General features: G+C 43.4%; 1 protein-coding gene across 1 annotated transcript in view; it reads right to left on the minus strand.

The window, feature by feature from the left end:
* Positions 1–18193, minus strand: part of LOC311121072 (uncharacterized protein) — a gene marked incomplete at its 5' end in the record, with an annotated part of 289117 nt that overhangs the window by 63150 nt on the left and 207774 nt on the right. The window contains 1 exon segment of the mRNA XM_084157921.1: positions 7645–7771. Coding sequence (XP_084014047.1) covers positions 7645–7771 — 127 coding nt within the window.

Raw genomic sequence — 18193 nt, forward strand, 5'->3', positions numbered from 1 at the left:
GACTTGGTCTTTTAACCAAATAGGGTTATCTTATGTATACCCCCCACCCCCCACCTTGTCAAACACAACTGATTGGCTCAAACAAATTAAGTAGGTAAGAAGTTCAACAAATTTACTTTTAAGATGGCACACCTGTTAATTGAAATGCATTCCAGGTAACTACCTCATGAAGCTGATTGAGAGATTGCCAAGAGTGTGCAAAGTTGTCATCAAGGTTGGCTATTTGAAGAATCTCAAATATAAAACATATTTAGATTTTTTTAACACTTTTTTGGTTACTACATGATTCCATATATTGTATTAACATCTATACAGTTTACATGATACTTAACTACAGTTGCAGTGCACTGCAATACCATCCTCAGGATCTCATTATCTAAGTCCCATATGGGCTTGATTCCATCTGTGTTATTTCATAGTGTTGATGTCTTCACTATTATTCTATAATGTAAAAAATACTGAAAATAAGTAAAACCTTGAATGAGTAGGTGTGTCCAAACTTTTGACTGGTGCTGTACATCAAAAAATGAAAAAAGAACTGGATGCAATGCTTGCTTACCATTAAAAATGCATTGTTTTATTTAAGCAAGGTTAAAATATTAATGTTTCAGCCTTCAATGGCTTCTTATTGTACCGAGAGAGAGAGAGAGAGAGAGAGAGAGAGAGAGAGAGAGAGAGAGAGAAAGAGAGAGAGAGAGAGAGAGCGAGAGAGAGAGAGAGAGAGAGAGAGAGAGAGAGAGAGAGAGAGAGAGAGAGAGAGAGAGAGGAGAGAGAGAGAGAGAGAGAGAGAGATAGAAAGATAGAAAGATAGATAGATAGATAGAGAGAGATAGATAGATAAGGAATACCAATGAGATACAGCACAGAACAGAAGGTGAAATCTAAATCTAAATTGAATCAAAACTCCTCTTCATAAAAGGAAGGAGGGAGAGAGACAAGAGAGTGAGTGAATTGGGTTCTGAGCTCTCTTTGACAAAGGGAGAATCATTTACCAGGCAGAGAGAGAAACCAGTGATCAGTAGAAAGAAAAGAGAGAATGAAGAGTAGTGATTGTTTGATTTCTGTGTTGTGGGGTTGAAGATATGGATTGTTTGATTTCTGTGTTGTGGGGTTGAAGATATGGATTGTTTGATTTCTGTGTTGTGGGGTCGAAGATATGGATTGTTTGCAGTTTAGTGTGTGATGGTCTAGCTATTGGCTCAAACACACAAACACACACACACACACACACACACACACACACACACACACAAACACACAGACACACAGACACACAGACACACAGATGCATGACGCACGCAAGTAAGCACACGTATACATTCACACACACGCACATGCACACACACACAAGGAAACATGTTAATGTCAGCAAGTTTTCAAGCACTTTCAGTACAGAGCAAAAACTGTGTTGATGATGATGCATTTGTGTCATATGATAGTTTTGGAGTGAACTATCCCTTTATGCTGGAGAACACACACAATGATATCCCAGGGAGACATCAGCCCTAGTTAAAAGGCAAGGATAAAAGTCATCAGGACCGTAATCTCAGAGTGGTGTTGTTCTATTGGCAGGGATGAGGTGGAAGGTAGCTGGTTAGTAGTACTCTATCTATCACTTGGAGCTAATGCAAAACCCCACCATGAAGCCAAGCCTGCAACACACACACACACACACACACACACACATATCCCCAGAGGAGAGTGTTTGTCCTTCAGACTGTTTGCTACAGACACTCTTAACATGCAGGGCAGGTCCGTCCTCAGGGGCAAGACTCAGCTTTAACTATGGAAGTGTGTGTGTGTGTGTGTGTGTGTGTGTGTGTGTGTGTGTGTGTGTGTGTGTGTGCATGTGTGTGTTTCCGACAGTATCTGGGGATCTATAATGTCTGCTAATCCGCCTAAGGTTCCATGATAGAACATTGACACACACCACACGCACGCACAATTCACACAGACACATACACACACCAGACATTTCAATGCATCCGTCCTTCACACGTCCAGAAGGGTGGAGCCTCTGGCAATGTTCCCTTCGCTTTCATTGTCTTCCTCACATTCGCTCCTTCATTCCTCCTCTGCCAATCAACCTTTCTTTCCATCTCTCCCTTCTCTGTTTCTCATGCTCTCCCTCTACTCATGGGTTACACCTCCGTCACTCGGTGTCGTTGCCAATGTTATCAACATTCTACAGATGCTGCAGCATATTGATGTCTGACTGATGGTTAATGCACCAAAAAACTCTGAATGGGGGCTAATGACTGTTTCGTCACATTTACACTATAGGGGGCTGGAAATCCGATGACATTGCTAAAGTGGCTATCATTATCATGAGAAATGGCAATGTTGCCATGAGCAGGTGAAGTCTGTCAGAAATAGAATTTCAGTGCTCCCCTCAATCTTAGCTAGCTACTGTAGCTAAAGTTACACTGCATCTAAAGTCAATCTGGAGACATCACAACAACGGCAAAAGCGTGTCCTACTAATCATTTGCCTCTTTTTGAAATGTCATCGTGTTTCCAAGCCACAGTAATGCATCTTAGACTAAATCTTCATCAGCAACCATTGAGACTAAATGCCCAGCGTGCATCAGTCCTAAAACGAACGTTCAAAACAATATTGTGATGAAATGTGCAACCCTTGAATACCCTTCTCAACCTCTCTTTCTTTCTCTCCTATCTGTCTGTTTGACTCCATCATTCACTCCAATACAATTTCCGTGGCTTTTAATTAAAGAGATAGATCAACTGCATAATGTGAATAGCTCACGACACACACACTATCCTGGTGAGAGCGGGACCAGAGGGAAGACAGACTAAACTCATACAACACAACTCCCATTAATACTGATTGTAGGTTTCTCTCCTCTCTTAACTCTCCCCTCCCCCTCTCCCTGGACTCTCTCCCTCCTCTCATCCTCCCCCTCTCCCAGGTCTCTCTCCCTCCTTTCCCTCTCCTCCCCCTCTCCCTGGTCTCTCTCCCTTCTCTCCTCCTCCCCCTCTCCCTGGTCTCTCTCCCTCCTCTCCTCCCCCTCTCCCTGGTCTCTCTCCCTCCTCTCCTCCCCATCTCCCTGGTCTCTCTCCCTTCTCTCCCTCTCCTCCCCCTCTTCCTGGTCTCACTCCTTCCTCCCCCTCTCCCCTCCCTCCTCCCCCTCTCCATGGTCTCTCGCCCTCCTCCCCCTCTCCCTGGTCCATCTCCTTCCTCCCCCTCCACCCCCTCTCCCTGGTCTCTCGCCCTCCTCCCCCTCTTCCTGGTCTCTCTCCTTCCTTACCCTCTCCCTGGTCTCTCTCCTTCTTTCCCCTCTCCCTGGTCTCTCTACTTCCTCCCCCTCTCACTGGTCTCTCTCCTTCCTTCCCCTCTCCCTGGTCTCTCTCCTTCCTTCCCTTCTCCCTGGTCTCTCTCCTTCCTTCCCCTCTCCCTGGTCTCTCTCCTTCCCCCTCCTCTCCCTGGTCTCTCTCCTTCCTTCCTCTCTCCCTGGTCTCTCTACTTCCTCCCCCTCTCCCTGGTCTCTCTCCTTCCTTCCCCTCTCCCTGGTATCTCTACTTCCTCCCCCTCTCCCTGGTCTCTCTCCTTCCTTCCCCTCTCCCTGGTCTCTCTCCTTCCTTCCCTCTCCCTGGTCTCTCTACTTCCTCCCCCTCTCCCTGGTCTCTCCAGCTGTTGGAAGTATGCATGATTAACCGGCGATCCCTGGCTCCACTGTAAACTGCCCATTATGGCAGCAGTGCCTCTAAATCCCTCCATCTCTCTCTCTGTCTGTCTTTCCCTGCATCCCTCCCTCCCTCCCTCTTCTACTAAACATGGTGGTTAATCCTCCTCCCCCCTGTCGACCTTCTCCCTGGCCCAGGATAAGCTGCTCAAGCTGCGCTGCGGATACTAAGCTCTGCTCCAAGACCCACACCCTGCCTGGATGTCTGGATGTGGACGTGTGTGACACTGTGTGTGTTTGGATGGTCCACTGCAACCACACGACAACTGAGTTCTGTTAAGTGAGTGAAAGAGGAAAAAGAGTAACAACGCTATTATTGGTAGCTACATATGTAGAGACATGCAGCCACGCACGCAAGCATGAACAGTGCAACAGACACACACAGGCTTTAATGCACACACACACACAAACACACATACACACACACACTTCCTCTAAATAGCTGAGTTGGGGTAGCTGATAGCAAGGTGAACGTGTCCTCTCCATTAACCACATTAGCTGGCCAATAAAGCCTACACACTGACCCTTAGCCCCAGGGCCTCAGCGCTAGGCTAATGGTGTAACGGTCCTGAATGACATATCTCTAACAGCTAAGGACACATTTCATAAATGTCACCAGGGAATTCCTGCCCATTCCGCTGGTGACCACATGCTGGGAAAATGGAAAAGTCAATAGTATTCTATAAAGAGAAGGCCAGAGAGCACAGAGAGCGGTGGGAGCTTTTAGGTCAGGACCGTTATGGATATTTCCTATCTGTAATGGGAATGGGCTTTTTACTTTCCCTTCCTTTTGGAAGTGTGGGAAATAGGAAAATCCTATATGTTCAGGATCAGGCCAGCTTTGGGGTAAAAAACAAACAAAATAAATGATGGTTCAAACTAAAGTCCACCACCTCAAATCAACCAATAAAACTCCATTAAAACTTTGTTGTACTTGACACAAACCGGTGTACCTGGCACCTACTACCATACCCCGTTCAAAGGCATTTAAATATTTTGTCTTGCCCATTCACCTTCTGAATGGCACACATGCACAATCCATGTTTCAATTGTCTCAAGGCTTAAAAATCCCTCTTTAACCTGTCTCATCCCCTTCATCTGCACTGATTGAAGTGTATTTAACAAGTGACATCAATAACGGATCATAGCTTTCATTTGGATTCACTTGGTCAGTCTATGTAATGGAAAAAGCAGGTATTCTTAATGTTTTGATTACTCAGTGTATATCTTATGAATAAAAGCCTCCCAGATGCCAAGGTTGCATTATACAGATACACACACACACACACACACACACACACACACACACACACACACACACACACACCGAGATAGAGAGAGAGAGAGAGAGACAGAGAGAGGCAGATGCATTTGTGTGGTAAAGAATAGTGAGATCTGAGATATGCATAGCTGAAAAGCAGGGCAGTTAACCCAGATGGAGACCGTAGACAGTAGTAAGTGCTTTTTAAATGTTATCTTCCTCACATAAAGAAACTCCTGCACACACAGCGAGAGAGGGAAAAGCAGGTGGGACAGGAAGATAGAAAAAGCAGAGAGAGAGAGAGAGAGAGAGAGAGAGAGAGAGAGAGAGAGAGAGAGAGAGAGAGAGAGAGAGAGAGAGAGAGAGAGAGAGAGAGAGAGAGAGAGAGAGAGAGAGAGAGAGAGAGAGAGAGAGAGAGAGAGAGAGAGAGAGAGAGAGAGGGATGGTTAAGAGAGGGTGACTGCACAGAGTGATGGGACAGGCTGGCTAGAGGAAGAGAGCAGGTTAAAGGTCAGTGGAAATGGGCGTGTTTAGCTGCTAGTGTTAGGGATCCTAGAGATTCCATTAGTAGTGGCACACATACAGGAGAGGAGAGTGGCTCAATACATGAATCAGTACAGACGTAGCCGTGGACCGCTAAAAGCCTGCTCTGCTCTGCTCACGTCATAGCCTCAGTCACAGCACAGGCACTATTCAGAATTGGACTGCAGCTACACACGCTGGAGGCTACAGCAAGCACACACATACGTGCACGCAGACACACACAACATGCGAACACATACAGTACCCAGGCCATGTTAACACTGACTACACAGCTGAACTCACACGCCAACCAACACATCCAAGCTGGCTTTGAGACACACCTGAACCTTACACATCATAGTTCATACTATAAGGAAAGTGTCTCCCAATGTCTCTGATAATGATAGCTGTTTGCTTGCCCAGCCAAGCAAGTATACAGCAGCAGTGAACTGAACCAAGATCTCGTCCATAAAGCACGTTTGGATGGAGCATTACTGTAATGCACTTTTCCTTTACACCCCCTATCGTTCTACTGGTTGGCTACTAGTGGTCTCCCCACGGTCGGACTGAACAGTGGCTATGTCTCCCGAGTGGCGCAGTGGTCTAAGGCACTGCATCGCAGTGCTAGCTGTGCCACTAGAGATCCTGGTTCGAATCCAGGCTCTGTTGTAGCCGGCCGCGACCGGGAGACCCATGGGGCGGCGCACAATTGGCCCAGTGTCGTCCAGGGTAGGGGAGGGATTGGCTGGCAGGGATATAGCTCAGTTGGTAGAGCATGGCGTTTGCAACGCCAGGGTTGTGGGTTCGATTCACACGGGGGGCCAGTATGAAAAATGAAAAATAATGTATGCACTCACTAACTGTAAGTCGCTCTGGATAAGAGCGTCTGCTAAATGACTAAAATGTAAATGTAAATGTAAACATTGGTTAGCTAATGAGCTCTGTGTTGTGTTTACTGATGAGCCCAGCACAGCACAGTTCTCCCATAATCAACTAATGAGCCAACCATCCATATCTTTCTCTCTGCACTATCTAAACCCAATGAGTCCCACCATAATGCTGGTGCGTTTTGGACTTCTAACCCGTTTTAACCATTGTGTGTTTGAGCTACAGACGTCTATTCCGTCTGCATTGGTAGATACCACCCATTAGTATGTGTGAATAGCGGGGGCTGAGCTACAGTTGTGTTTGTGAGACAAAGGCAGATCCTGGAGCTGGGTCTTTTTCCAAAAACATCTGTAGTCCGAATGGTTTGAGCTACACACTATTAAAAAAGAACTATCAAAATCTGAGATTTTAACATGTTTTGCTCTATGATGCTCACAAGCTACACAATAGTCGTTAGAAGGTAAGGGGTTCTTCAACATAGAAGTCATAGGAAATCCCAGGACATAGTGTCTATAATACTGTAATAAGCTCACATACAGTAGTTGCTGTCACAAACTCCAAAATGCACACAGTTGTCACTGATTAATTTGATATTCATTTCCCAGTGAGCAAACAATTTCTGTACTTACAGCATCCATCTAAATTCAATTAAATTCGTTAATGCTTTATAGAGTTGTGTATGCTCAGCAATTTAATTAGTTAAACCTTATTTTTTGTATTAATATTTGTCAATGAATGTAACTCTTTATGTCAAATTGTTGTGTGTTCTACTTGTAGCCCTGGTTGTCCTGAAAATAAAATGGTAAAATACTTAATTGTGAGGCTAAATATAAGGGCTGGACAATGAAAGTCCGATAAATGAAAAGCCGATTTTTGCTGGGGTCTTGGGACTGACAGGGTTAAGACTGGTAACATCTTCAGTCGTATGATTTCAACAAATCCACTCTCTCAAAAACTCTTAAGGCTGGATTCCTGGCAACAGATAAAGCCTAGTCCTAGAATAAAAAGCTATTTCAATGGAGATTGTCCATTACATTTTAGAAGACTGTTGTTGTACAGATTTCACAGCTGTCTCTATTTTAATTGTATCTTATACAGTTGTTTATATCCTATCTCAAACCTTGAGGACAGCAAGTGAATTTTATTCATCTCCCTTACCGAGTTGACTGTTCAAATCAAAGTAAGCCTAACTCTACCTTGTACATATCCACACACCAACACACTAGCGTTTGCCCCAGTGTCACAGAGTAGAGTGGTAAATGTGACTCACCGGGTTTTTAGCTTGTTGCGCTAGCACAGCGTAGGTTGAGATCCTGCTGCACAGGCATTTAGTGTGGACGGCGGCAGACGCGAGTGTTTGGCAGCCCTCTGTGTCCCAGTTCTCAGCGCCAGCTTCCCTGGAGGTGGGGGAAACACGGACACACACAGTGAGTGAGACACAGACACTGTCACATTAGAGCACACAGATGCACTCAAACAAGTGAGAGAGAGAGATAGAGAGAGTGAGTGAGTGAGTGAGTGAGTGAGTGAGTGAGTGAGTGAGTGAGTGAGTGAGTGAGTGAGTGAGTGAGTGAGTGAGTGAGTGAGTGAGTGAGTGAGTGAGAGCGAGAGAGAGAGAGAGAGAGAGAGAGAGAGAGAGAGAGAGAGAGAGAGAGAGAGAGAGAGAGAGAGAGAGCGCGAGAGAGAGAGATATTCAGGTACCCATTGACTACATTGAGCTGTATTGTGCCGTAGAGACCACTCTGACAGGGACAGACCCCCATGAACACTTCATTTCTTCTCTCTATCCTTTACCCATCTATTCATCCCTCTATCCTCCATCCCTCTCTATCATTTAGTCCTCCAAACAATCCCACTTCTGCTTGTCAGTAATATGACCTAACATTATTTTATGTTCGTAATGTTCCTCAAGTAGCTTCTCAAGTTGGACAATGTTGTGACTCTCCTCTCTCTCCTGTTCAATTAGATTGTGTTGCACCTCTGCTGTGCTCTCTGTGGGCAATGTGTTTTAAATGCTGTAATGAAAAGTGTGATGTGGAGGTCGATCAATGGGAACATTCACATTCTCTAATTGAAGTAATGACTAGCCTTATAGCCATCGACACACACCAACCATGTGCTCTAGCCTGGCTTTACCACAAATGACTGTACACATGTCTGTTGCAGCACTTGTTACGGTTATAACAGTGATATGAACCTTCAGATAAATGTAACAGAGTGACACTGACTGGACTAACGACCACCCTGTCTGTGGCACTTCAACTAATGCCAGTCTGTGAACAGTTATAACACTGATATGAGCCTTCATACAGCTGGCATAGAGTGTTGTGTATGCTCAGCACCTGACACTAACTTAACTAATTATCAGTCTCCTCACGGGACCTGGTGTATAATTAATGACAGTTGAAACAGTACTGAGTGTACTGTCTTTGTCAGCTATAAGTGTAATTTTCCATCAACAACCCCTCTGATAGCACCGCCGCCAAACACTGACTGAGAGACACAGGAGACAAACAGGACGCAGTGTTCTTGTTCAAAAGGGGTTGCTAATAAATACAACTTCTATTGACCCCATGTGCACTGCGATGCTGAATATCCTTCATATTTCTAGTTTGCATCTCAGTTGGAAAGTGAGGCAAAGACAAATCATTTTCTCTCAGCATCTTTTTGAGTCAAGAAAACACTTTCTGTTCATTTAAGGCACACAGGGGCACTTGCACACACACACACACACACGTACGCACACACTATTTTTACTGAATAGCTTCCCACGTGTACCTATAACATGTATCTACTATGACATGTCCCACATGATGGGTCATGGCTCGTTCTTCCTCCTTCTGTCAATTGCATTGTTGTACAATAGACAGAGACATACATTGCTTATCCAAAGTTAGACCAGCAACCACTGATAATCACTGATTATATGTCAATCTGGGCTCCCTCTCATTGGGAAGACAAAACCAGCAGGGTGTGTGTATGTGTGCGTGTGTATGTGTGCGTGTGCGTGTGTGTGCGTGTGTGTGTGCTTGCATTCGGCGCATGCACGTGTGTCTCCCTGTGGAGCATTGGAATCTCAGCGGAATATGCCAATGTCCAGATTATAACCTCTAGCAGGTGCCATGCCAATGTTTACAGCATACTATCCATCTGTCCCATACCAGGCTGCAGACTGATGCCATCTGGTCCCAGACCATGCCCTCACAGCTGGGGGTCTTCCAACTCTAGGGCCCCTCCACAGCAGGCTTTGACCTAGTTCAGCTATGAAAGGTAATTTCGATAGACAAACCCACAATTATGCCTAGCAGCGCTTTGAGAGGTAACAGTCTACCAAGAATACTAATCAACCTGTGGAGTTGAGAGTATCATTGATCCAGGTAGAAGCTTCCCGTAAGAACAGACCAAGGACCAGCTTACCGTTCCCAAGTCCTACCTTCAACTCAATATGTGTGATGCTAAACTGACCTTAGCTCAGTGTCTAAAAGGCAACTTCCCCCTACTCCACTTTCATAATGCAAATCAACAGACGTGTTAACGAATCACCATTTTCATCTAGTTAACTCTCTCTTTGTCTGCCATATGTCATGCTAACTCCTACAAGCTCTCACAGTCTCACGTCAGAATTAAACGTTAATCTCTGTTTCTCAAATGTCCAATTTCTGAAGTAGTTCCAAATGTTACATTTTGAAGTGTTTAAGGTTAAGTGTTTAAGGTTAAGTTAAGGCATTAACTCTGAATTGTTAAGGTTAGGGTTAAGTTTAGGCATTCATTCAGAATTCGTACGGTTTGGAATTAACTCTGAATGGTTAAGGTAAGAGTTAAGGTTTAGGATAGGCTTAAAATATAAATATAAAAAACAACTTTCTATCACTGGATTCGAACATAAAACCTTTGGAATCCGAGACAGATGCTTACACCCATCTGCCACAACACCTTAGCAAAAGCAAAAACTAAATGAAGGTAACAGTGTTCACTGTTGCCCCTAGTGGCGTCCTCAGACATGGATTGATATACTGAGTACACACACACACACACACACACACACACACACACACACACACACACACACACACACACACACACACACCTTCAACATGAACTATAAACAGAGATGTGTTCCCTCACACATACAAGCCAGTATATCTGTATACAGTGAGGGAAAAAAGTATTTGATCCCCTGCTGATTTTGTACGTTTGCCCACTGACAAAGAAATTATCAGTCTATAATTTTAATGGTAGGTTTATTTGAACAGTGAGAGACAGAATAACAACAAAAATATCCAGAAAAACGCATGTCAAAAATGTTATAAATTGATTTGCATTTTAATGAGGGAAATAAGTATTTGACCCCCTCTCAATTAGAAAGATTTCTGGCTCCCAGGTGTCTTTTATACAAGTAACGAGCTGAGATTAGGAGCACACTCTTAAAGGGAGTGCTCCTAATCTCAGCTTGTTACCTGTATAAAAGACACCTGTCCACAGAAGCAATCAATCAATCAGATTCCAAACAATATTGTCAGGGACAATATTGTAGACCACAAGGCTGGAATGGGCACAAGACCATCGCCAAGCAGCTTGGTGAGAAGGTCACAACAGTTGGTGCGATTATTCACAAATGGAAGAAACACAAAATAACTGTCAATCTCCCTCCGCCTGGGGCTCCATGCAAGATCTCACCTCGTGGAGTTGCAATCATCATGAGAACGGTGAGGAATCAGCCCAGAACTACACGGGAGGATCTTGTCAATGATCTCAAGGCAACTGGGACCATAGTCACCAAGAAAACAATTGGTAACACACTACGCCGTGAAGGACTGAAATCCTGCAGCGCCCGCAAGATCCCCCTGCTCAAGAAAGCACATATACATGCCCATCTGAAGTTTGCCAATGAACATCTGAATGATTCAGAGGAGAACTGGGTGAAAGTGTTGTGGTCAGATGAGACCGAAATGGAGCTCTTTGGCATCAACTCAACTCGCCGTGTTTGGAAGAGGAGGAATGCTGCCTATGACCCCAAGAACACCATCCCCACCGTCAAACATGGAGGTAGAAACATTATGCTTTGGGGGTGTTTTTCTGCTAAGGGGACAGGACAACTTCACCGCATCAAAGGGACGATGGACGGGGCCATGTACCATCAAATCTTGGGTGAGAACCTCCTTCCCTCAGCCAGGGCATTGAAAATGGGTCGTGGATGGGTATTCCAGCATGACAATGACCCAAAACACATGGCCAAGGCAACAAAGGAGTGGCTCAAGAAGAAGCACATTAAGGTCCTGGAGTGGCCTAGCCAGTCTCCAGACCTTAATCCCATAGAAAATCTGTGGAGGAAGCTGAAGGTTCGAGTTGCCAAACGTCAGCCTCGAAACCTTAATGACTTGGAGAAGATTTGCATAGAGGAGTGGGACAAAATCCCTCCTAAGATGTGTGCAAACCTGGTGGCCAACTTTAAGAAACGTCTGACCTCTGTGATTGCCAACAAGGGTTTTGCCACCAAGTACTAAGTCATGTTTTGCAGAGGGGTCAAATACTTATTTCCCTCATTAAAATGCAAATCAATTTATAACATTTTTGACATGCGTTTTTCTGGATGTTTTTGTTGTTATTCTGTCTCTCGCTGTTCAAATAAACCTACCATTAAAGTTATAGACTGATCATTTCTTTTTCAGTGGGCAAACGTACAAAATCAGCAGGGGATCAAATACTTTTTTCCCTCACTGTATATGGAGCCATATGGGCCTTATTGGTCTACATGCATAAATAATTATTAGGACAGATGGAGAGAAATGTGTCTTGCTGGGTTATGCATGGTGTCCCAATTCTGACTTGGGTGAGCCTATCACACGCACACAAGCACAGATATGAACATATAAACACACTCGCACACGCACTTGCCCATAAGCAAAACACGTAATGCTCTGTGCAACGTATTGGGTTTGTGTGTGTGTGTTGTTTGCTGGCTCACAGTGGGGTGTCTGTAGGATTAAATAGAGGAACACTAAGTGATCCCTATTTGGAGAGGAAAGCACAAATTGACTCTTGACCTCTATTGGTTTGGCTTATGAATAAAGCTTACTGTATATTACCTACTTAAAGGGATACTTCAGGATTTTGGCAATCAAACCCTTCATTTATTTCCACAGAGTCAGATGAACTCGTGGATACCATTTTTATGTCTCTGCGTGCAGTTTGAAGGAAGTTGCTAACTAATGCTAGCGCAATTGCTAACTAGTGTTAGCGCAATGACTGGAAGTCTATGGGTATCTGCTAGCATGGTATCAGATACCTAAAGACTTACAGTCATTGTGCTAATGTTAGTTAGCAATGGATCACGAAACTACAGCAAACTTCCTTCATACTGGACACAGAGACATAAAATTGGTGTCCACAAGTTCATCTGACTTCAGGGAAGTACATTGCCTTAAGAAAGTATTCACACCCATTTACATTTTGTTGTGTTACAGCCTGCCTTTTTTATTCATAAAATTTAGATTTTGTGTCACTGATCTACACACAATACCCCATAATGTCAAAGTGGAATTTTGCTTGTAGAAGATTTTAGAAATTAATAAAAAATGTAAAGCTAAATTGTCTTCAGTCAATAAGTGTTCAACCACTTTGTTATGGCAAGCCTAAACAAATTCAGGAGTAAAAATGTGATTAACAAATAGCATAATAAGTTGCATGGACTCATTCCATGTTCAATAACAGTGGTTAACATGATTTTTGAATGACTACCCCACCTCTGTATCCCACACATACAATTATTTGTAAGGTCCCTCAATCGAGTAGTGAATTTTAAGCACAGATTCAACCACAAAGACCACAGAGGTTTTTCAATGCTTCTAAAAGAAGGGCACCGATTCGTAGATGTGTAAAAAAAAAAAAAAAAAAGTGGGCAGACGCTGAATATCCCTTTGAGCATGGTTAAGTTATTAATTAGGCTTTGGATGGTGTATCAATATACCCAGTCACTACAAAGATACAGGTGTCCTTCCTAACTCAGGTTCCTGAGAGGAAGCAAACTGCTCAGGGATTTCACCATGAGGGCAATGGTGACTTAAAAAACATTTACAGAGTTTAATGATTGTGAAATGATAAAACTGACCTAAATGACAGAGTGAAAAGAAGGAAGCCTGTACAAATATTCCAAAACATGCATCCTGTTCGCAACAAGGCACTTAAGTAATACTGCAAAAAAAGTGGCAAAGAAATGAACGTTTTGTCCTGAATACAAAGCGTTATGCAAATCCAACGCAACACATCACTGAGTTACACTCTTCATATTTTTAAGCATGGTGGTGGCTGCATCATGTTATGGGAATGCTTGTCATTGGCAAGAAAAAATAAACCGAATACAGCTATAAACTACTGCAAAATCCTAAAGGAAAACCTGGTTCAGTCTGCTTTCCAACAGACACTGGGAGACAAATTCACCTTTCAGCAGGACAATAACCTAAAACACAAGGCTAAATCTACACTGGAGTTGCTTAGCAAGATGACATTGAATGTTCCTGAGTGGCCTATTTACAGTTTTAAAACGGCTTGAAAATCTATGGCAAGACTTGAAAATGGCTGTCTAGCAATGATCAATAATCAACTTGACAGAGCTTGAAGAATTTTACAAATAGCAACGGGCAAATATTGTACAATCTATGTGTGCAAAGCTCACTTACCCAAAAAGACTCACAAGTGCTTCTATAAAATATTAACTCAGGGGTTTGAATACTTATGTAAATTAGATATTTTTGTATTACATATTTTATAAATTTGCAAAAATTTCGAAAAACATGTTTCCACTTTGTCATTATAGGTTATTGTGTGTAGATGGGTGAGAGAGAAAACATATATTTAATCCATCTTGAATTCAGGCTGTAACACTACAAAATGTGGAATAAGTCATGGGGTATGAATGCTTTCTGAAGGCACTGTAGATAAACCACCTCATTGCCAAAAACTTAAAGTATCCCTTTAAGGTACATTTACACTTTCCATTAATTTGTTCTAGCTCACCAATAAAGCTTGAATGAACGCTAGCTGTTTATTATTTTATTTAGCGATTACATCTTAAATTGACGATGAGGGACTTTTTAGGGTTTAAATGGTGAATAGACAGATTTAATTGATTTAAACTGGTTTTGTTAGAGCTGAGTAGAAAGTCAGATTTTGACACATTTTTTCCATATTTAGCTGTCATGCATTACAGTGCCTTACATTTTGTTTAACCTTACTTTTTCACCTATTTTCCTTCAGATCAGAGAGAGAGAAAGAGAGTCAGAGAGAGAAAGAGAGAAAGAGAGGGAGAGGGAGAGAGAGAGAGAGAGAGAGAGAGAAAGTGAGTGAGCGAGAAAGAGAGAGCGAGAGATAGACAAAAAGAAAGAAAGAGAGCGAGAGTGAGAGAGAGAAGGAGAGAAAGATAGAGAGAAAGACAGACAGAAAGACAGAGAGAAAGAGAGTGAGAGAGAGAGAAATATATATATTGAGAGAAAGAAAGAAAGAGAGATAGGGGATATATAGAGAGAGAGCAGGTGGGTAATCTAATGAAGGGTCTATGGTGAGGGGATAGAGCGGCAGGTAGTTTAGCGGTTAGAGGTGGTGAGGGTTTTAGAGGGTCTATGGTGAGGTGATAGGGGGCAGGTAGCCTAGCAGTTAGAGATTTGGACCAGTAACTGAAAGGTTGCTGGCTCAAATCTATGGTGAGGTGATCAGAGTGTTAGAGGGTCTATGGTGAGGGTGTTAGAGGGTCTATTGTGAGGTGATCAGAGTGTTAGAGGGTCTATGGTGAGGGTGTTAGAGGGTCTATTGTGAGGTGATCAGAGTGTTAGAGGGTCTATGGTGAGGGTGTTAGAGGGTCTATTGTGAGGTGATCAGAGTGTTAGAGGGTCTATGGTGAGGGTGTTAGAGGGTCTATTGTGAGGTGATCAGAGTGTTAGAGGGTCTATGGTGAGGGTGTTAGAGGGTCTATTGTGAGGTGATCAGGGTGTCAGAGGGCCTATGGTGAAGTGATCAGGGTGTTGAAGGGTCATGAACCTTATCAAATCAAATCAAATCAAATTGTATTGGTCACATGCGCCGAATACAACAGGTGCAGACATTACAGTGAAATGCTTACTTACAGCCCTTAACCAACAGTGCATTTATTTTTAACAAAAAAAGTAAAAATAAAACAACAACAAAAAAAGTGTTGAGAAAAAAAGAGCAGAAGTAAAATAAAATAACAGTAGGGAGTCTATATATACAGGGGGGTACCGGTGCAGAGTCAATGTGCGGGGGCACCGGCTAGTTGAGATAGCTGAAGTAATATGTACATGTGGGTAGAGTTAAAGTGACTATTAATAAATAATTAACAGAGTAGCAGCAGCGTAAAAAGGATGGGGTGGGGGGGCAGTGCAAATAGTCCGGGTAGCCATGATTAGCTGTTCAGGAGTCTTATGGCTTGGGGGTAGAAGCTGTTGAGAAGTCTTTTGGACCTAGACTTGGCACTCCGGTACCGCTTGCCGTGCGGTAGCAGGGAGAACAGTCTATGACTAGGGTGGCTGGAGTCTTTGACAATTTTGAGGGCCTTCCTCTGACACCGCCTGGTATAGAGGTCCTGGATGGCAGGAAGCTTGGCCCCAGTGATGTACTGGGCCGTACGCACTACCCTCTGTAGTGCCTTGCAGTCGGAGGCCAAGCAGTTGCCATACCAGGCGGTGATGCAACCAGTCAGGATGCTCTCGATGGTGCAGCTGTATAATTTTTTGAGGATCTGAGGACCCATGCCAAAACTTTTCAGTCTCCTGAGGGGGAATAGGCTTTGTCGTGCCCTCTTCACGACTGTCTTGGTGTGTTTGGACCATGATAGTTCGTTGTTGATGTGGACACCAAGGAACTTGAAGCTCTCAACCTGTTCCACTACAGCCCCGTCGATGAGAATGGGGGCGTGCTCAGTCCTCTTTTTTTTCCTGTAGTCCACAATCATCTCCTTTGTCTTGGTCACGTTGAGGGAGAGGTTGTTGTCCTGGCACCACACGGCCAGGTCTCTGACCTCCTCCCTATAGGCTTATGGATCTGACTTTAGTAGAAACTAGGGTCAGAAATACAGTGCCATGATTTTCTCTATTTTTGCATGTTTTTGATACTGAATGTTATCAGATCTCTGATACAGAGCAGAATTCATGGTTCCTTCTATTAAAGCAAGTCGTCCAGGTCCTGAGGCAGCAAAGCATCCCCAAAACATCACACTACTACCAACATGCTTGACCGTTGGTATAGGTTCTTACTTTGGAATGCAGTGTTTGGTTTTCGCCAGGAATATGGGACCCATGTCGAGAATTCTACAGGAGAATGTCAGGGGAATTCGGTGCTGCAAAACTTTGTTAATTAAATAAATAAAATAAGTATCCACTGTTTTGGTTATTTGTAAACGCATGTTCCCTTTAGCTACTACAGCAACTGAAATGACTGCAACACTTAACAAAGATCTGCAGTTAGTTTCGGAATGGGTGGCAAGGAATAAGTTAGTCCTAAATATTTCAAAAACTAAAAGCATTGTATTTGGGACAAATCATTCACTAAACCCTAAACCTCAACTAAATCTTGTAATAAATAATGTGGAAATTGAGCAAGTTAAGGTGACTAAACTGCTTGGAGTAACCCTGGATTGTAAAGTGTCATGGTCAAAACATATTGATACAACAGTAGCTAAGATGAGGAGAAGTCTGTCCATAATAAAGCGCTGCTCTACCTTCTTAACAGCACTATCAACAAGGCAGGTCCTACAGGCTCTCGTTTTGTCGCACCTGGACTACTGTTCAGTTGTATGGTCAGGTGCCACAAAGAGGGACTTAGGAAAATTGCAATTGGCTTAGAACAGGGCAGCACGGCTGGCCCTCGGATGTACACAGAGAGCAAACATTAATAATATGCATGTCAATCTCTCCTGGCTCAAAGTAGAGGAGAGATTGACTTCATCACTACTTGTATTTGTGAGAGGTATTGACATGTTGAAAGAACCGAGCTGTCTGTTTAAACAACTAGCACACAGCTCAGACACCCATGCATACCCCACAAGACATGCCACCAGAGTTCTCTTCACAGTCCCCAAGTCCAGAACAGAATGTGGGAGGCGCACAGTACTACATAGAGCCATGACTACATGGAACTCTATTCCACATCAGGTAACTGACGCAAGCAGTAGAATCAGATTTAAAAAACAGATAAAAATACACCTTATGGAACAGCGGGGACTGTGAAGCAACACAAACATAGGCACAGACACATGCATACACACGCATGATAACATACGCACTATACACACAAGTACACATGGATTTTGTGTTGTAGATATGTGGTAGTGGAGTATGGGCCTGAGGGCACACACTTAGTGTGTTGTGAATTCTGTAATGAATGTATTGTAATGTTTTTAAAATTGTATAACTGCCTTAATTTTGCCGGACCCCAGGAAGAGTAGCTGCTCCATTGGCAGCAGCTAATGGGGATCCATAATCCATACAAATATAAATCTAATATTAAGTTTCGATCTGATAACATTACAACAATGGCACCTGTTGGCGTGCGGCTTATCCCAAGGAAGAGGGGGAGGACGGAGGACAAAAACTCTAAATCTGGTTATAAGGAGATCGGTGTTTAGGCTTTCCAAGAATGAAAGAAGGACAATGAAAGAGAGAATAAAGGATAGAAGGGTAGAGAGAGGTTAACACCCTTACAGTGTATGTCAATGGTGATAGCTAAATAAAGACAAATAAAATATGACTTTCCAAGAAAGAGTAAGGGAACAATAGGAATAGAATAATGGGATACATGATACAGTATACAGG

Source organism: Coregonus lavaretus, assembly GCF_964263955.1.
Source record: "Coregonus lavaretus genome assembly, chromosome: 3".
NCBI classification, from domain to species: domain Eukaryota; kingdom Metazoa; phylum Chordata; class Actinopteri; order Salmoniformes; family Salmonidae; genus Coregonus; species Coregonus lavaretus.